The following is a 20,663-nucleotide window of genomic DNA, read 5'->3' as shown; positions in this document are numbered from 1 at the left end:
TTTTACTGTCTGACTGCTGTGCTTGACTTGGGCAGGAGCTCACCGGAGCTGATTACCGGCACATCAAATGTTCTAGTGCTTGAGCTCCTGTTCATGCACCTAAATATAAACAGTACCGGCACACAAAATGAGTACCGGAACCTATTTCAGTCCAAGTCAAGCACTGTCTGACTGACTGTGACTCGGAGCCTCGTTGGCTGACCTTCTGCTTAACAGGTGTCTGGGAAAAAACAGTCTCACGGTGTGGTTGGGGTCAACCTGGGTCACGTCTTAATCTGTTTACAAGCCTTTGGCTTGTGACTGTGGCCTGTGAGTTACGGGCCAGGAACTAGGACTGGAGAGGCAGTGCCACAGCACATTACCAAAACGCATTATCAAACAGGCGGTCTTACTGTTACAGGCTTGTCAAAGGAGACACCAGGTCTTACTGTTACAGGCTTGTCAAAGGAGACACCAGGTCTTACTGTTACAGGCTTGTCAAAGGAGACACCAGAAAAACAGACTACCAAACACATTACCAAACACTTTACCAATACATATTACATTACTAAAACACATTATCAAGCAGAACATCTTACTTTGTTTACATACGAAGTTACAGGCTTGTCACGTTACCAATACATTACCAAAACAACACATCGCCAAACAGCACATTACCCATACACATTACCTTACACAAAGAATACATACCATTATTAGTACACAAAGGTTGTGTAACGTTTTTATCTCGTTTTCCTCTGACAGCTACAGTCAGGGGGTGTTTGGTTTAGGAGCTCAAAATAGCTGTGTTACAACAACCAGCTAAGTGGTGCAACGACATTCACAGTCTACCTCCCAAATGGCACCCTGTTACCTATATAGTGCACTACTTCTGACCAGGGCCTATGGGGCTCTGGTCAAAAGTAGTGCACTAAAGGGAATAGGGTGCCAATGGGTTGAAGTCATTAATCAACATCAACTGCACAAGTACTGGACTTATATTTTCTTTCTTTCTTTCTGCTTGCATTTTGTACACTGCTCAAAAAAATAAAGGGAACACTTAAACAACACAATGTAACTCCAAGTCAATCACACTTCTGTGAAATCAAACTGTCCACTTAGGAAGCAACACTGATTGACAATACATTTCACATGCTGTTGTGCAAATGGAATAGACAACAGGTGGAAATTATAGGCAATTAGCAAGACACCCCCAATAAAGAAGTGGTTTTGCAGGTGGTGACCACAGACCACTTCTCAGTTCCTATGCTTCCTGGCTGATGTTTTGGTCACTTTTGAATGCTGGCGGTGCTTTCACTCTAGTGGTAGCATGAGACGGAGTCTACAACCCACACAAGTGGCTCAGGTAGGGCAGCTCGTCCAGGATGGCACATCAATGTGAGCTGTGGCAAAAAGGTTTGCTGTGTCTGTCAGCGTAGTGTCCAGAGCATGGAGGCGCTACCAGGAGACAGGCCAGTACATCAGGAGACGTGGAGGAGGCCGTAGGAGGGCAACAACCCAGCAGCAGGACCGCTACCTCCGCCTTTGTGCAAGGAGGAGCAGGAGGAGCACTGCCAGAGCCCTGCAAAATGACCTCCAGCAGGCCACAAATGTGCATGTGTCTGCTCAAACGGTCAGAAACAGACTCCGTGAGGGTGGTATGAGGGCCCGACGTCCACAGGTGGGGGTTGTGCTTACAGCCCAACACCGTGCAGGACGTTTGGCATTTGCCAGAGAACACCAAGATTGGCAAATTCGCCACTGGCGCCCTGTGCTCTTCACAGATGAAAGCAGGTTCACACTGAGCACGTGACAGACGTGACAGAGTCTGGAGACGCCGTGGAGAACGTTCTGCTGCCTGCAACATCCTCCAGCATGACCGGTTTGGCAGTGGGTCAGTCATGGTGTGGGGTGGCATTTCTTTGGGGGGCCGCACAGCCCTCCATGTGCTCGCCAGAGGTAGCCTGACTGCCATTAGGTACCGAGATGAGATCCTCAGACCCCTTGTGAGACCATATGCTGGTGTGGTTGGCCCTGGGTTCCTCCTAATGCAAGACAATTACAGCAGTTCCTGCAAGAGGAAGGCATTGATGCTATGGACTGGCCCGCCCGTTCCCCAGACCTGAATCCAACTGAGCACATCTGGGACATCATGTCTTGCTCCATCCACCAACGCCACGTTGCACCACAGACTGTCCAGGAGTTGGCGGATGCTTTAGTCCAGGTCTGAGAGGAGATCCCTCAGGAGACCATCCGCCACCTCATCAGGAGCATGCCCAGGCGTTGTAGGGAGGTCATACAGGCACGTGGAGGCCACACACACTACTGAGCCTAATTTTGACTTGTTTTAAGGACATTACATCAAAGTTGGATCAGCCTGTAGTGTGGTTTTCCACTTTAATTTTGAGGGTGACTCCAAATCCAGACCTCCATGGGTTGATAAATTTGATTTCCATTGATAATTTTTGTGTGATTTTGTTGTCAGCACATTCAACTATGTAAAGAAAAAAGTATTTAATAAGATTATTTCATTCATTCAGATCTAGGATGTGTTATTTTAGTGTTCCCTTTATTTTTTTGAGCAGTGTATTTATATTTTGATGTGCGTATTTTCTGAAATTTCTGTAATTCAGGGCTCATCTGTGAAAGAGACCTTGGTCTCAGTATGACTGCCTGATTAAATTAATGTTAAATAAATAAAATATTTATGGCCCCACTGACAGTAGATAATGGTTTATTTATGTTGTGTAGAAGCAGTAGGAGTTGTATAGATTATTACATGGTTGCGTTCCAAAATGGCACCCTATTCCCTATAAAGTGCCTTGCAAAAGTGTTCATCCCCCTTGGTGTTTTTCCTATTTTGTTGCATTACAACCTGTAATTTTAATGGATTTTTATTTGGATTTCATGTAATGGACATACACAATTTGAAGTGAAATGAAAAAAATTACTTGTTTTAAAAAATTGAAAAATAAATAACGGAAAAGTGGTGCGTGCATATGTATTCACCCCTTTGCTATGAAGCCCCTAAATAAGATCTGGTGCAACCAATTACCTTCAGAAGTCACATAATTAGTTAGATTGCACACAGGTGGACTTTATTTAAGTGTCACATGATCTGTCACATGATCTCAGTATATATACACCTGTTCTGAAAGGCCCCAGAGTCTGCAACACCACTAAGCAAGGGGCACCACCAAGCAAGCGGCACCATGAAGACCAAGGAGTTCTCCAAACAGGTCGGACAAAGTTGTGGAGAAGTACAGATCAGGGTTGGGTTATAAAAAAATATCAGAAACTTTGAACATCCCACGGAGCACCATTTAAATCCATTATTAAAAAATGGAAAGAATATGGCACCACAACAAACCTGCCAAGAGAGGGCCGCCCACCAAAACTCATGGACCAGGCAAGGAGGGCATTAATCAGAGAGTCAAGAAAGAGACCAAAGATAACCCTGAAGGAGCTGCAAAGCTCCACATCGGAGATTGGAGTATCTGTCCAAAGGACCACTTTAAGCCGTACACTCCACAGAGCTGGGCTTTACGGAAGAGTGGCCAGAAAAAATCCATTGCTTAAAGAAAACAATAAGCAAACACGTTTGGTGTTCGGCAAAAGTCATGTGGCAGACTCCCCAAACATATGGAAGAAGGTACTCTGGTCAGATGAGACTAAAATTGAGCTTTTTGGCCATCAAGGAAAACGCTATGTCTGGCGCAAACCCAACACCTCTCATCACGCTGAGAACACCATCCCCACAGTGAAGCATGGTGGTTGCAGCATCATGCTGTGGGGATGTTTGTCATCGGCAGGGACTGAGAAACTGGTCAGAATTGAAGGAATGATGGACGGCGCTAAATACAGGGAAATTCTTGAGGGAAACCTGTTTCAGTCTTCCAGAGATTTGAGACTGGGACAGAGGTTCACCTTCCAGTAGGACAATGACCCTAAGCATACTGCTAAAGCAACACTCGAGTGGTTTAAGGGGAAACATTTAAAAGTCTTGGAATGGCCTAGTCAAAGCCCAGACCTCAATCCAATTGAGAATCTGTGGTATGACTTAAAGATTGCTGTACACCAGTGGAACCCATCCAACTTGAAGGAGCTGGAGCAGTTTTTCCCTTGAAGAATGGGCAAAAATCCCAGTGGCTAGATGTGCCAAGCTCATAGAGACATACCCCAAGAGACTTGCAGCTGTAATTGCTGCAATAGGTGGCTCTACAAAGTATTGACTTTGGGGGGGGGGGTGACTAGTTATGCACGCTCAAGTTTTCTGTTTTTATGTCTTATTTCTTGTTTGTTTCACCATTCTTTTTATTTTGCATCTTCAAAGTGGTAGGCATGTTGTGTAAATCAAATGATACAAACCCCCCCAAAAAATCCATTTTAATTCCAGGTTGTAAGGCAACAAAATAGGAAAAATGCCTAGGGGGGTGAATACTTTCGTTTTGTCTTGATGGATAGTACACAACTTTTGACCAGAGCCCTATGGCCACTATGTTCACTATACTAACTGTATGTCGCTCTGGATAAGAGCATCTGCTAAATGACTAAAATGTAAATAGGGAATAGTGTGCCATTTGAGATGCACAACATATGTATCACACCACTTAGTAACAAGGATATTCACTCAGAGGGACTGCAGCGAGACACCCAGCCTGCTGTACACAATAGGCCTCTTTCATAGCTTCTCAGTTCCCAATCTCTTTCTCTCCATTTCTTCCTCCGTTTCTCTCTCTTTGTTACATTTTAGTCATTTAGCAGACGCTCTTATCCAGAGCGACTTACAGTTTTTATTTTGTGAGTGCATACATTTTCATACTGGCCCCCCGTGGGAATCAAACCCACAACCCTGGCGTTGCAAACGCCATGCTCTACCAACTGAGCTACACGGGACTACTCTGTTGCTCCCTCTCCTCCATGTGTCTTGTGGTCAACTTGAACTTACAAGTTGAAGTCTGTCAATTTTACTCCCCCTTTTTAATTATGTCCTGTTTCTTTTGTTTAGTATTTTTATTAATTTATTTACTCTTATTTTACCAGGTAAGTTGACTGAGAACACATTCTCATTTACAGCAACGACCTGGTGAATAGTTACAGGGGAGAGGAGGTGGGATGAACGAGCCAATTGGAAGCTGGGGATGATTAGGTGGCCATGATGGTATGAGGGCCAGATTGGGAATTTAGCCAGGACACTGGGGTTAACACCCCTACTCTTACGATAAGTGCCATGGGATCTTTAGTGACCACAGAGAGTTAGGACACCCTTTTAACGTCCCATCCGAAAGACGGCACCCTACACAGGGCAATGTCTCAACCATGTGTTTGTCCTTCACGTACGTTATCACATCGCATACTCCCAGTTTGTTTGCTTTGCTGGAGAAAGAAAGTGTGTAAATATTTTGTCTCTTGTGCATCGAGTAGCTGGCCCACGTACTGTGAAATGTGATTCTGGGTTCTGAGAATACATGTCTATCAATGAGATGATCAGCAGTAAAAGTATTGTATGCTGGTATGTTAAGCAGTCTTCATAATGAATGTTTTATTTATGCAGCCCATAAGCATCTATTCTTCTGCCTTTCATATCTTAGAGAGCAGATGTTTTTGTGTGTGCGTGTGCATGTGCGTGCGCGCCTGTGTTTCTTCTTTGTGTGTGTGCGTGTATGTTTGTCTTTTGCCACCGTGACATGACTGATCTGATTTATGATGATAATTGACCCCAGTGACCTTTGCTTACCCCAGATCATCTGACCTGACACTGGCAACCACACAATAGATACACAGGGGAGAGCTAAGAGAGCTGCATGATGCACAGAGAATATGGAGTTAGACAGCCAGACAGACGGCCAGACAAGAGACACACAGACGACAAGCGGTGACACAGAGTGATGGTCTGATTATACACAGTGACAGTGACAGATGAAGGTGAGGCTAGTCTGTGACCAACAGAAACCAACCCACAGAATCAGACACTGTTAGGACACAGTTCAATGCAGGGACACAGACAAACCGAAGCACATAGGCCTACTGCACAGACAGCCACTTCGAGCCAGACAGACACATCAAGCCATTCAGACAGTGAAACAGCAGGGAGTCGAGGCAAAGCGGCAGTCCCAAGTCCAGGATATTATTTTTTAGCTCTGACGATAAAGCAGCAGTCTTGCTGTTGACGCTCAGTTCAAGCCAGGGAATACAGGAGAGAGAGCGAGGAAGAGAGGGATGACAGTGCCAAGAGGGAGGAGGAGAGGAGGAGGAGGGGGCGAAGAGGAGCGAGGTGGCCTTCACTTCCAGAAAAGGACATTGAGTTGGAAGAGAAGGATCTTAGAATACAGGATGCAGAGACCATGAGAGAGGAGGGGAAGGCAAGAGACAGAGAGAGAGACAGAGGGAGAGACGAGAGGAGGGAAATCAGAAGTCAATCTGATTATTTAGAATGAAATGTCTGCAGTAGTAGCCCCTCTCCCTTCAGACAGTAATTCATGAACACAGAGCCTATAAGTAAATGGACGCGCTAAATGGAAAGCTAAATATTATGAATGCTATTTTAGGGATGTGTGTTCTGTTTGTGTTATTGCTATGGCAGGAATCCCACTGACCATTTCACAGCTGTTAGCTAGGGGATGATAGGTTGTTTTCTTGCACGTTCAAATATGTTTGTTTGTTTTCATGTACTTGACAGGTGCTAGTGAGGAGATGATAGTTGTTTTCTTGCACATCTTTGTTTTGTAGTTTGTTTGTTTTGCAATATGGCCTCGCCTCAGGTCATGACCTTTGGTTGTTGTCCTATTCAGACTATAGCGTGATGTTGAATGATGCGTAAGAGACCACAAGTGGCAAGGTCAACAGAGGTCAAAACGACCACTAAAAGAACAATGCTTACTTTGTTCTTTTAATGATGACAATTGTTAGGACAGCTGCTATTTGGGAAATTACTAAGCTATAAATGAATAGTCACTCAGCGGTTCATAATGGTATATTATTTGCTTATTTGCCATTATAAACTGGTTGGTTCGAGCCCTGAATGCTGATTGGCTGAAAGTATACCACGGGTATGACAAAACATTTATTTTTACTCTTCTAATTATAATAAATAATAATAATAAAAATGCCATTTAGCAGACGCTTTTATCCAAAGCGACTTACAGTCATGCGTGCATACATTTTTGTGTATGGGTGGTCCCGGGGATCGAACCCACTACCTTGGCGTTACAAGCGCCGTGCTCTACCAGCTGAGCTACAGAGGACCACATGTTGGTTATGTTGGTAACCAGTTTATAATAGCAATACGGCACCTCTGGGGTTTGTGGTATATGGCCAATATACCACGGCTAAGGGCTGTATCCAGGCACTCCGTGTTGCGTCGTGCCTAAGAACAGCCCTTAGCTGTGGTATATTGGCCATATACCACACCCCCTCGGGCCTTATTGCTTACTGTAAGTAGCCAACAGAGGGCCCAGTCAGTAGCCTAGTTTGTATATATATGTGTGTGTGTGTGTGTGTATGTGCATGTTTGCGTGCATGTATGTGCATGTTTGCGTGCGTGTGTGTGTGCTTGCGTCCGCGTGTGTGTGGCTGTCTGCGTGCGTATGCACGCATGCGTGTGCGTCAGCATACATATCTGTGTGTGTGTGCAAGCATGTGTTTTTCCCAGTGGGATACTCTGCCGGAGTCAGGGATTTCTGCAGCATCCGCCATGCTGGGCCCAATGGCAGCGTGGCAGATGCTGCAGAAGTGTTTTATAGGCTGAGGTGGGTGTTGTCTCCACTCATGCAGATGGAACTATATTCTGCTAGCGCCATCTAGTGGTGGTAGGTGTTTAATTACATAAAACATGGTTGCTTGGTGGTAAGGAGGGCTGACTGACTGATATAGTGCTCCAGTATTGGCCCTGTTGTTGACGGCACTGTTTCCTGATTGGTATAGTGCTCCAGTATTTTTTTATGGGGTGGATCAGCTTTAATGTTGCAAATAGATTGTGGCTTCTATCAATGTAATTGTCTGCATAATTTCCATATTTTTTTACAAATATATATTATTTTTAATAATACATACTATATACATTTTACGGACACAGTATATTTTACAGTTGTCTTTTGTTTGTTTTTAGTCCCATCTTCAGCTACCCTCAACCCCTCCTATCTATCTCTGAAGACATCCAATTTTGATTTCTATTTTTCAACTGTGCTGTGAGGCTCCAGTATTGGCTCTGTTGTTGACAAAGAACTGTTTCCTGAAAGCATGCTCCCAATAATAAGTCTCAGGTTTTTGTATATTGTCACGCTCGTTGATAGACGGATCGGACCAAGGTGCAGCGTGGTATACGTACATATTCCTTTATTAACTGAATACAAATCAAACCAACAAAATACAAACGAACGTGAAGTTCAACAGGCTGCACAACCACAAGCCAAAACAGAAACAAGATCCCACAACTAAGGTAGGCAAAAATGGCTGCTTAAGTATGAACCCCAATCAGAGACAACGATCGACAGCTGCCTCTGATTGGGAACCACACCCGGCCAACATAGAAATACAAAATCTAGAATTCACACCCTGACCAAACCAACTAGAGAAAACAGAGCTCTCAAGGTCAGGGCGTGACATATATGCATTGTCTCCTGAAAGGTTTTTGTCATAGGTTTCAAGTTTAGTGTATGGTGAAAGTATGAACCCATGCCTCTTGAATATAGCCCTAAGCACTCTAAATCCATAGTTTTTTTTGTACAACAGTAGGAGAATAGCACTGAACACTGTTTAAGCTGTGGGTATGTTCTCACTGATGAAAACCTTTGGGTTGCCCAATAAAACGAACTGCTTTAGCATTCAACAGTGTGCAGGTATCGATCTTTGCAACTTGATCTCACAACCGAACGCTCTCACTGATGTCTAACCTGCCTTCTGTGTATTCTTGTGTGTCTACAGGACCGTAAGCTGACCAAGGCGGAGCAGCAGCGTTTTAAGGAGGAGGCAGAGATGCTGAAGGGCCTCCAGCACCCTAACATTGTCCGTTTCTATGACTCCTGGGAGTCAGTGCTGCGAGGGAAGAAGTGCATTGTCCTGGTCACCGAACTCATGACCTCGGGAACACTCAAAACGTGGGTAGAAGACATGCACAGATACATACACACACCCCTGCTCAGCTCCAAGTAGCGTTACACCAAAGAGATGACAGCTCCTGGAAATTGTTACCAGTGAGTTGGCGGATCATGGTGCGTTCACGAGGATGTTGATGTTCTACCTGTAGAAATCGGGTCGCACTTTCAACTTTCATATAGTTGTTCCACATAAACCATATGTCATAATGCTGTATAGTTATAACCATGCTCTCGTCTACTGTCCTGTCTGCAGGTACCTGAAGCGCTTCAAGGTGATGAAGCCCAAGGTCCTGAGGAGCTGGTGTCGTCAGATCCTGAAGGGCCTCCAGTTCCTCCACACACGGACCCCTCCCATCATCCACAGGGACCTCAAGTGTGACAACATCTTCATCACCGGCCCTACCGGCTCCGTCAAGATAGGAGACCTGGGATTGGCCACTCTCATGAGGACCTCCTTCGCCAAAAGTGTCATAGGTAACTAGCGGACATCAGTTTCTGGAGCCATTTATCAGTTGTTTTCTTATGTTATGTTGTGGGAATGGTATTTGAATGGGTCATATAGGTATGTCAGAGCTCTTGTGAGTAAGACTTGAGCTAATGGACCTTGAGCTAATGGACCCCTGTGTTGTGGGAATGGCTTTTATAATCTGTGGTCACTCTGCTACAATGTGAATATCTTATAAGCTGCCCCAACTCTCCAAGAAGGCATCATCAGCTTAGTACAGTCTCTGCGGTGATAATTCTTGCCCTTAGGACAAGCTCTATTGCACTAAATGCCACTCGAAGTTAATGTTAAGAGCTAATCTGTGGTCTGTATTTACAGTAAGTGTGGACCCTATAGATTCCTGAGTAACCTTCTTCAAAAATAATGTATACTCCTGGGCATCTGATGATGCCTTCTTCGTGAGAAATGTGGGTACTCCACTACTGACAGAGGCGGTTAGAGATCAAAATGGTATTCAATAAACACAGGTTGCCCAGGTTGAGCATCACTGTCCAAGCATAACTATGATGGCAATCTTGATGCTTATTTCACCAATTTCGGTCATTTAGGTCTCAAAAGATCTTCATCAGGGTATTTAAGGTGTGCGACTTTACCTTTTCAATTGATTGATATGCCCTGTCTTCCAGGTACTCCTGAGTTCATGGCTCCAGAGATGTATGAGGAGCATTATGATGAGTCTGTGGATGTCTATGCCTTTGGGATGTGCATGTTGGAGATGGCCACCTCAGAATACCCCTACTCGGAGTGCCAGAACGCTGCGCAGATCTACCGCAAAGTCACCAGCGTAAGTCTGGGACTGTCGTCCCTTTGGGCTTGTCCCTTTGTGGCATAAGTTCCCTTTTCCCTACTTTTACTAGATCTTTCTGTCTAGAATTCTTCATAAAAGTCCCTTTGGCCGAGTCTGTCGTTTCCCGACTTGCCCTTGATTTTCTCGCCAACCTCCCTCAGATTCAGTAAATTATTAAATATACTGTATATGTGACAGTACATTAACTGTGGTCAGGGTTTCTTCATTACTGCTTAATGATTAACTCTCTGAAGTAGTACAGGAGTCCCATCTAAAGTATATTACTGTCCGTGTAGGACGGAGGTGTCCATCATCTATATTATTGTCCGTTCAGTCACCTCACCTGCCCCCTCTCTCCCTGTCTGTCTACAGGGTATAAAACCAGCCAGCTTCGATAAAGTCAACGACCCAGAGATCAAAGAGATCATTGAGTGCTGCATCCGCCAGGACAAGAGTCAGAGGCAAGTGGTTTGACCACTCTCATAATAATGGGATGAATTGCAATGCCTTTTGCAAACCTTGCTAAACAGCAGAGCGCTTGTAAAAAGGTATAGTGGTTAGTGCCACTGACCCCGGTACATATACCAGAGTGGGCATGGGTTCAACTCCAGCCCACTGCCCTTCTGACTCGCCCTTCTACCTTTCCTGTCATCTGTTCTTCACTGTTCTATCCAATAAAAATCAAAATGTTTTGGGGAATAAAGTGGGAATTTGTTCCTTGCTTGATGTGTTCTCTCTTTCTGCAGGCTGTCCATCCGGGACCTGTTGACCAACGCGTTCTTCGGGGAGGACACAGGGGTACGTGTGGAGCTGGCGGAGGAAGACATGGGCTGTCAGGACTGCCTGGCCCTCAGGATCTGGGTGGAGGAGCCAAAGAAGCTGAAGGGAAAACACAAAGACAACGAGGCCATCGAGTTCAGCTATGACCTGGAGAATGACAGCGCAGAGGAGGTGGCTTCGGAGATGGTGAGATTAGGAGGAGAAAGGGATAGAGAGGGAGGGATACCTTTTTCACACTTTGGTACAGACCCGAACTGGTACATTACAATAAAGGTTGGCTCGGCTCAGCACATTAGTGTGAAAAATGATTTGAGAGAGAGCAGTGTAGGACGGAGCAGGAATAACTGGGACCTCTATGTTGAGAGAACTGCAGGGAAGGTGGGAGGGCTATAGGAAAGGTGTGCTTTGATGTATTACAAAGTCCACAGCTCATTAATCAAGGTTTCCTTGCTAGTCGCTACCTCCAACCTACATTCCCTCGCCATGCTTTCAACTTTTTCTCTCTCTGTCTTTCCCACTCTCTCTTTTTCTCTCCGCTCCTATCTCCCTGTCTCTCTCTCCACCTACTCCTTCCCTCCCTCCCTCTCTCTCTCTCTCCCTCCCCTTCTCTCTGTCTACCCACCACCCCCTCTCCCTCCTCTCTCCAGGTGAAGTCAGGCTTCTTCCACGAGAGCGACGCTAAAGTGGTCGGTAAATCCATCCGCGACCGCGTTACGCTCATCAAGAAGTCCCGTGAGAGACGCCAGCAGCAGCTGCTCCAACAGCAGCAAGGCTTTGATGAGAGACGGGACTCTACCCTCACCTCCTCCTACACCTGCTCTCACCCCTCCTCCCTAGGGCCTGGGGTGGCTGGGCTGACAGGGGGAGATGGGGGAGGAGGAGGGCAGGGGGAGGCTGAGGAGCTACCAGAGGTGGATCAGCATGTGAGGCAACAGCAGCTGTTCCATAGTGGGAATCCTCTGAGCCTGCCCACAGGTACAACTGCAGACCAATGTTATGTCAGTCAGAGGCTTGTAAAGATTTATTTACGGTGTAAGACTGTATACTGTGTTTACCTACTTACTGACTGTACTGGGGTAGATATCAGCAACGAAGTGGAATATTAAGATAAACATATTATTTGGTTGTGGACAGTCCTAGAATAGGATATAATGATAATTATATTATTTTCCTTATCCCCAAAGTAGTGTTTGTCTAGACTCATATTTTACACTTGCCCTTGTATTTACTCCAGGAGGTGAGAGCATTGGCTCAGCCAGCTGTGAGTCCTATGCCAGTAGCCAGAGCCAGGCATACCCTCAGCAAGGGGAGTCATACGTGCTCTCTCAACCCAGCATCCCTGCTGCTGCGTCGGTGAGTATATGGCATCCCAAAGGACAACCTATTTCCTATGTAGTGCACTACTTTTGACCAGGGCCAAAAGTAGTGCGCTATGTAGAGAATAGGGTACCATTTGGAACATACATCATATTATGGTTGTTCCTGTTTTGGAAAATCCAGTATACAAAGAGATTGATATCTTATCTTCAACCCTGCAATCATGCTCAATTATGTTGTCTATTATCTATTTTTAGGCCATTTTGGCCCATCATGAAATGCTCCCGATTGGTCAGAGCAGAGGAGTTCCGAACGTGCCTATTGGTCAGAGTGGTGGGATTTCCGCCATGTCCATTGGTCAAAGCAGTGGTGGGGCACCTGTTGGTCAGCAGACTTACGCTCAGCCTGTTGCTATGGCAACGGAAGTCTCACCAGGTGTACCACAGCAGTATTCGCAGGTGAGTGGCTCTCGATCCCATTCAACTCTCTTAACATCTCTCTAACTCTCTTTTATACTGGATAAAACAAGTTTGAACCATGATATATTCCAAATAGCTTTTAATCATTCCACGTAACTATTTTATCAGATGTTCTTTAATAAAATGATAATAAAAACTATAACAATCTTGATCATAACAATGTTTTCATGTCCTCTAAAAAATCTGTGCAATCCTTTGATAATTAATGCCTGCCCTTTATCCAATGCTTACTCTTAACTTGTCTCTTTACCTCAATCTCCCCTACCTGCCCTCTCACCATAACTCCATCTGACCATGCACCTGTCACCCCATGATGATCATCTTCACACCATCTCAGTCATACCATTCAGATGGATCACAGATCGCACCAATGGCCCCTTCCCAGTCCTACGCACCCCCAGTCTCGCCCCAAGCCCAGCATAACATTCTTCCAGCTCCCATTTCAGTGGGGGACCCAACAGGACTAGTGGGCGTTGGTGGCAAGGAGGCCATGGTCCCTCTCCCACAACAGACCCAGGCCAATGTCACTCCCAACATCATGCAGGCCTCTGACATCCAGATGACACCCCAGCCTTTAACCCAGCAAGCACAGCCTGTCATGATCACCCAACAGCAGACCATTGTTCAACAACAACAGCAGATACTGATGGAGCCACAGCAGCAGCAAATGGAGGCTCAACAAACCGCCCTGCTTCAGCAGCAGCAGCATCAACAGCAACAACAACAACAGGCCAATGTAATTCCCCAGAAGGCGGTACTGATACAGCAACATATAGAACAACAACAGCAACAGCAGCAACAGACTATAGCAATCCAACAGCAGCAAACTACTGAGCTACAGCAGCAAGTGTATGTGCAGCAAGCTTTGGTTCAGCAGCAGCAGCAAATGCAACAGCATCCTCAGCAGCAGGCCTTACTACAACAACAATCAATGGACCAACAGCAGCAAAAACAACAGGCATTGTCATTGCAGCAACAGCAAGTGGATCAAACCCAAGTCTATGCGCAACATCCGCAAAACGACATACAACAGCAGCAACAACTGCAACAGCAGCAAACATTGTTACTACACCAACAGCACCAGATTGAACATCAGCAACAACAACAAGCGATGTTACTAGAACAACAACAGCAAGTGTACATACAACAGCAGCTTGAGCAACAGCAGCAACAAGCGTTGCTACAAAAGCAACAACAGGCACGATTACAGCAGCACCAACTGGAGCAACAGCAAGCGCTGTTACAACAGCAGATATTTGAGCAACAGCAGCAGCAAGCGATGTTACAGCAGCAGCAACAAGAGCAGCAGCAACAGCAAGCCTTAAAGCAACAGCAACAACAGGCGCAACTACAACAGCAACAGCTAGAGCAACAGCAAGCGCTGTTACAACAACAGCAGTTCGAGCAACAGCAGCAGCAAGCGCTCTTACAGCAACAACAACAACTGGAGGCTCACCAAGCGAGCCAGATCCAACAACAACCGCAAATGGATCTACAACAGCAGCAACAACAAAAGCGAGCTGTTCTGCAACAACTGACCCAACTACAACAACAGGCGGTCGTCAGTCATCCAGTCGACCCACAGCAACAGCAAGCTGTGCTACAGCAACAGTTGAAACAACAGCAAACCCTGCTACAACAGAAACAGCTTCAACAGCAACAAGCGATTTTACAGCAGCAGCAATTGGAGCAACAGCAACAAGAGGCACAACTGCAACAGAAGCTGGAGCTACAACAGCAGCAAGCTTTGTTACAACAACAGATCGAACAACAACGGCAAAAGCAGGCGTTGCTACAGCAACAACAAGCAGAGAGACTGCACCAACAGGCTTTGCTACAACAGCAGCAGCAACAGATTCAACAACAGCAAGAGACTGGGCAACCGCAGCAGCAAACCGCCAATATTCAATTACAACAAAGCGAGAAACAAGAGACCGCTTTGATTCAGCAACAATGTGAGCAGTTGCAAGCGTTGATTCAACAGCAACAAATTGATGTGTGTATGTTGCAACAACAACAACAACAGCAAAACACTGCTATGTTTCCACCTAGTCACACTAGCCTAACACAGCAGCAACTGACAGAACAACAGCAAGTAGCACTGATACAACAGCAATTACAACAACAACAACAACAACAGCAGCAGCAGCAACAACAACAAGCTATATTACTGGAGCAACAACAACAAGAGTATGTTGTCCAGCAACAACAGCAGCGCCATCAGAGCTCTGTCGTTGAACCTCAGCCTCAGATCCCCCTTGTAGCCCCAACCGTACCAGCAGCAGAGGTTATACAGGCCATTCAGGTCCAAGCTCAGATGGCCGCCCAGGCGCAGGCCCAAGCCCAGGGTCAGGGAGCCATACCTGTAGCCATTCAGCCACAGATTCCCAGTCAGGCTCCACCAGCTGTAGTGCAAGCCCATGCCCAAGTCCTGGCCCAGATTCAAGCTCGGAATGAAGCTCACCCTCAGAGCCAGGGCCAATCCCCAGTCCCAGTACTCCAAGCCCAGCCCCAGATGATTGAGGTCCAGATTCCACCTCAAGTGGTGGCCCCGATCCAGGCACCAAGTCCTCCGATCCCTATCCAGCCCCAGGCTCCTCTAGTACAGTCTATCCATCAGATCCCAGCTCAAATACAGGCCCAGGCTCCAGTGCAGTCATTCATCCAGCAGACTCCCCGGCCTCTGCATCCAACCCAAGCTTTGACTCAGACTCAGATTCCAGCAGTTCTTGAGACTCAGATGATGCCTCCTATGAAGCAGAGTCCAACTCTGGTCCAACCCCGACCTCCAGTCTCAATAACCCCCATGCACAGCCAGATCCAAGCCCAACCCCAGCACGAGTCTCCAGTGCAGCCCAGTGTTCAGCTCCCAGTGCTGGCGCAGCCTCAACTCCTGCCCCATGCTCCAGCCGCCCTACTGGCACCGCAGTATGTCACTGCACCTCAGCCCACCCAACAGCAAGCCATGCAGCCAGTCCTGCAACAACAGCATCAGGACATCACACAACAAGTTACCCAACAACAGCAGATACTGTTGGAGCAACAGCAGTCCATTCTGCAGTACCAGCAGGTGATGCTGTCTCCTGGATCTGTTGGTGTTGGAACTGTCATGGCGGCCCCTGCAGCCACAGACATAGACCCTACCACCTTGGTCTCTGCTTCGCCTCAACACATACAACAACAAACTGGACAAGTGGATATCCAAGGCCAGCAGGTACAGCTACAACCACCGGTACAGCCTGTCCCACAGCCACAGCAGCTTCAGGCTCAGACAGCCCCAGCCCCCATCCAGCAGGCTCTGCAGTCTCTTCCCTCTCAGCATCAGCAAGTCTCAATTCCCGACCCAAGTCAACTGGCTTATCAGCTTCCTCAGATCCCCCCACATCTGTTTCCCCAGCAGCCCACTGTTAACCCAGCACAGATAGCATCCCCAAGTAACCTGCCCCAGCTCGGGAATCAGACTAGAGCCCTACCCTTCTACAGTCAGGTAGTAGCAGGAATTACGCCACCATCCCACCAGCACCAGGCTCAGCTGACACAGCCGTTACCCGCCCACACACACACCCAGATGGCCATGCAAGCTCAGGCACACACCCAGACACTGGCCCAAACGCAGCCCCATGCCCATACCCAGACCCAGCTCGCTGAGGCTGCAATGGCGGCCTCCACCACCGAGCAACAGCCCCCTCTGAATCCTCCCCAGGCTACTTCCCTCCCTCTTCCACAGATGCCCCCCAGCCCTTCTCATACATCGTCTCACCCCCACCCTGCCTCCCTGCCACCCCTCCATCCTGCTACCCCTGGCCCAGAGACCCAGCCCACCCCACCAGAGAGCCAACTAACCCTGCCTGGCCTGGCTGATGTCCCCTCGAGCCTAACCTCTCCCCTGGCTGTTGCTGCCGCTGCCCAGCCCCTTGACTCTAACGCCCCCTCGCTGCTGCCCCCCACCTCAACCTCGCTCCAAGACTGTGACCCTGCTCTGCTGGGCATTGCTCAGGTACAGAAGTGCACGCCGCTCTACCACTACTGCATACTGTTCCACTACTACCACTATCAACATCCAATAACCAGCCGGTTATAGAAGGGTGTATACAGTAGAGAGTATTATTTTTGAAACACAATAAAACACATTATTTTTGTTTCGTTTGAAGAAAAGGTCATTTCATTCAGTTACGCTAAGTACGTTTGTATGGTATTTGTTCTGATTTAAACCAACCAGTACGACAACAACCAGATCCAGTGTTTAACTTACATTAAAATAGGTTCATTTTTGTTCAATTTCCTATTTCAGTTGTTCAATTTTATTTGTATTAGTCAACTAATGGTTTGGTATGTATTTTTTCTTTGTGGGTTTTTGCTGTTTTCTGTATGTCGGTATGTATTTGTATGTTCGTTGTTCTGTCTGTATTTATGTGGCTCTACAGGAGAGTGCAAACCAGTCTGGCACAGAGAGACACTCCTCTTCAGGGTATGTGTCACATCACTACTCTCAACGTCGGCCCCAATTTACTCCCTTGCTCTAGCCCCCGGCCCTATCATGTCAATGTTTGCAGATCTATACATTTGAAGTGATATGGTGGAAGCTACACCACTACACTACTTATACCTTTCCAGAACCTTCAGATCTGCAAACATCCAAAGGTTAGGGCCAAGGGGATGGGCTAGGGACCGGTTGTCATTGTTCGTTTGTTTTTTGTTTTGAATGTCAAGCCCTCCATGTTAGAAAAGGCTTTGCCCACTACTGTACATGAAGTACTAACAATAAGAGTACTATTTATTTGACCATCAATGTTCACATGTGTTGACTCTTGTTTGTCTGACACCTCTCACAGTGCTGTTCCAGCCAATGGGGATGGGGATCTACAGATGTTGTTAGCCAATGGAAAACTAGAGAGGGTGAAGTCTCAAAGGAGATTGTCCTATCGGGGGGCAGAAAAGGGATCACATGCATTTCAACTGAGCATGATCCAGGTATTGTATCCCTAATAATATTAATCCGTCTCAGGATGTAAAAGGTTTGAAATAAATTGTCAAGTCGAAGAAGTTGTCATGTCCAAGACATTGAACAGACCAACATGGTTTCTCTTCCTGCGCTCCGTAGGTGTCCAGCTCTGGGGATAACATGGTGGAGTGTCAGCTTGAAACCCACAGCAACAAGATGGTCACCTTTAAGTTCGACACTGAGGGAGACGCACCTGAAGACATCGCAGATTACATGGTAACTAGACCAACACGCAGTTATACATGGACATTGTATGGGATTATAGCACCACAAACTTCTACCTGTTTCGATATATTAGATATGATTCTATGAATATATGATTATATAATATTGGATGGTATGATGGTTTTTGCGGCAAGTATTCTCATTTGGACTAACACCCAGTTCGCCATGCAGCCTGTGTTTGGTCCATTTAGTTTGGTTTTAAAAAGTGTGTTCTATTGTGTATCAATTTTTGTATCTGTAATGGCTTTTGTCTTGTGTAGGTGGAGGAGGATTTTGTCCTTGAGTCAGAGAAAGATACATTTGTGGAAGACCTGAGGTCCATTGTCAAGAGAGCTCAGGAAATTCTCCTCACACATCAACAGGTCTGGTTTGAAAACATTGGTTGCGTCCCAAATGGCACAGTATTACCCTATTCCCTACATCAGGGGTTCTCAAAGTGGAGTCTGTGCGGTTCTCAAAGTGGGGTCTGTGGAGGTACTGCAGGGGGTCCATGTCCAGATAAATACACTACATATATACACATGCTTGTACCTCCACAGTGCCTTTGGAAAGTATTCAGACCCCTTAACTTTTTCCACATTTTGTTAGGTTACAGCCTTATTCTAAAATTTATTAAATCGTTTTCCCCCCTCCTCAATCTACACACAATACCCCATAATGACAAAGCAAAAATAGGTTTTTAGAAATTGTTGCTAATTATTATTTTTTAAACAGAAATATTACATTTACGTAAGTATTCAGACCCTTTACTCAGTACTTTGTTGATGCACCTTTGGCAGCAATTACAGCCTCGAGTCTTCTTGGGTATGACACTACAAGCATGGCACACCAGTATTTGGGGAGTTTCTCCCATTCTTCTCTGCAGATCCTCTCAAGCTCTGTCAGGTTGGATGGGGAGCGTTGCTGCACAGCTATTTTCAGGTCTCTCCAGAGATGTTCGATCGGGTTCAAGTCCGGGCTCTGGCTTAGGGTTGTTGTCCTGTTGGAAGGTGAACCTTCGCCCCAGTCTGAGGTCCTGAGCGCTCTGGTGCAGGTTTTCATCAAGGATATCTCTGTACTTTGCTCCGTTCATCTTTGCCTCATTCCTGACTAGTCCCTGCCGCTGAAAAACACCCCCACAGCATGATGCTGCCATCACCATGCTTCACCGTAGGGATGGTGCCAGGTTTCCTCCAGACGTGACGCTTGGCATTCAGGCCAAAGAGTTCAATCTTGGTTTCATCAGACCAGAGAATCTTGTTTCTCATGGTCTGAGAGCGGGCTGTCATGTGCCTTTTACTGAGGAGTGGCTTCCGTCTGGCCACTTTACCATAAAGGCCTGATTGTTGGAGTGCTGCAGAGATGGTTGTCCTTCTGGAAGGTTCTCCCATCTCCACAGAGGAACTCTAGAGCTCTGTCAGAGTAACCATCGGGTTCTTGGTCACCTCACTGACCAAGGCACTTTTCCCCCGATTGCTCAGTTTAGCCAGGCGGCCAGCTCTTGGAAGAGTCTTGGTGGTTCCAAACTTCTTCCATTTAAGAATGATTGAGGCCACTGTGTTCTTGGGACCTTCAATGCTCAGGAAATATTTTGGTACCCTTCCCAGATCTGTGCCTCGACACAATCCTGTCTCTGAGCTCTACGGACATTTCCTTCGACCTCATGGCTTGGTTTTTGCTCTAACATGCACTGTCAACTGTGGGACCTTATATAGACGGGTGTGCCTTTCCAAATAATTTCCAATCAATTAAATTTACCACGTGGATTCCAATCAAGTTGTAGAAACATCTCAAAGATGATCAATGGAAACAGGATGCACCTGAGCTCAATTTCGAGTCTCATAGTAAAGGGTCTGAATACTTATGTAAATACAGTATTTATTTATTTTTTAATTTAATAAATTTGCTACAATTTATAAAAACACATTTTCGCGTTGTCATTATGGGGTATTGTGTATAGATTGCTGAGGATTTTTTATTTATTTAATCAATTTTAGAATAAGGCTGTAACGTAACAAAATGTAGAAAAGGTCAAGGGGTCTGAATACTTTCCGAAGGCACTGTATATACACTACATTACCAAAAGTATATGGACACCTGCTCGTCAAACATTTCATTCCAAAATCATGGGCATTAATATGGAGTTGGTCCCCCCCTTTGCTGCTATAACAGCCTCCACTCTTCTGGGAAAGCTTTCCACTACATGTTGGAACATTGCTGCGGGGAATTACTTCCATTCAGCCACAAGAGCATTAGTGAGGTCGGGCACCGATGTTGGGCGACTAGGCCTGGCTCGCAGTCAGCGTTCCAATTCATCCCAAAGGTGTTCGATGGGGTTGAGGTCAGGGCTCTGTGCAGGCCAGTCAACTCCTTCCACACCGATCTCGACAAACCATTTCTGTATGGACCTCGCTTTGTGCACAGGGGCATTGTCATGCTGAAACAGGAAAGGGCCTTCCCCAAACTGTTGACACAAAGTTGGAAGCACAGAATCCTCTAGAATTTCATTGTATGC

At 46.3% G+C, this 20,663-nt stretch overlaps 1 protein-coding gene across 1 annotated transcript in view; it reads left to right on the top strand.

The window, feature by feature from the left end:
- Nucleotides 1-20,663, top strand: part of wnk3 (WNK lysine deficient protein kinase 3) — a gene marked incomplete at both ends in the record, with an annotated part of 57,357 nt that overhangs the window by 18,622 nt on the left and 18,072 nt on the right. Inside the window, 14 exons of the mRNA XM_084187166.1 lie at nucleotides 8,902-9,074; nucleotides 9,328-9,548; nucleotides 10,206-10,363; nucleotides 10,739-10,827; nucleotides 11,113-11,332; nucleotides 11,794-12,121; nucleotides 12,381-12,499; nucleotides 12,721-12,921; nucleotides 13,280-14,897; nucleotides 15,207-16,939; nucleotides 17,367-17,410; nucleotides 17,775-17,913; nucleotides 18,044-18,160; nucleotides 18,430-18,531. Coding sequence (XP_084043292.1) covers nucleotides 8,902-9,074; nucleotides 9,328-9,548; nucleotides 10,206-10,363; nucleotides 10,739-10,827; nucleotides 11,113-11,332; nucleotides 11,794-12,121; nucleotides 12,381-12,499; nucleotides 12,721-12,921; nucleotides 13,280-14,897; nucleotides 15,207-16,939; nucleotides 17,367-17,410; nucleotides 17,775-17,913; nucleotides 18,044-18,160; nucleotides 18,430-18,531 — 5,262 coding nt within the window. The remainder of the gene's footprint in view (nucleotides 1-8,901; nucleotides 9,075-9,327; nucleotides 9,549-10,205; nucleotides 10,364-10,738; nucleotides 10,828-11,112; nucleotides 11,333-11,793; nucleotides 12,122-12,380; nucleotides 12,500-12,720; nucleotides 12,922-13,279; nucleotides 14,898-15,206; nucleotides 16,940-17,366; nucleotides 17,411-17,774; nucleotides 17,914-18,043; nucleotides 18,161-18,429; nucleotides 18,532-20,663) is intronic.

The sequence above is a fragment of the Coregonus lavaretus genome, assembly GCF_964263955.1.
Source record: "Coregonus lavaretus genome assembly, chromosome: 22".
Taxonomy (NCBI): Eukaryota; Metazoa; Chordata; class Actinopteri; order Salmoniformes; family Salmonidae; genus Coregonus; species Coregonus lavaretus.
This window is presented reverse-complemented; position numbering and strand designations above follow the sequence as displayed.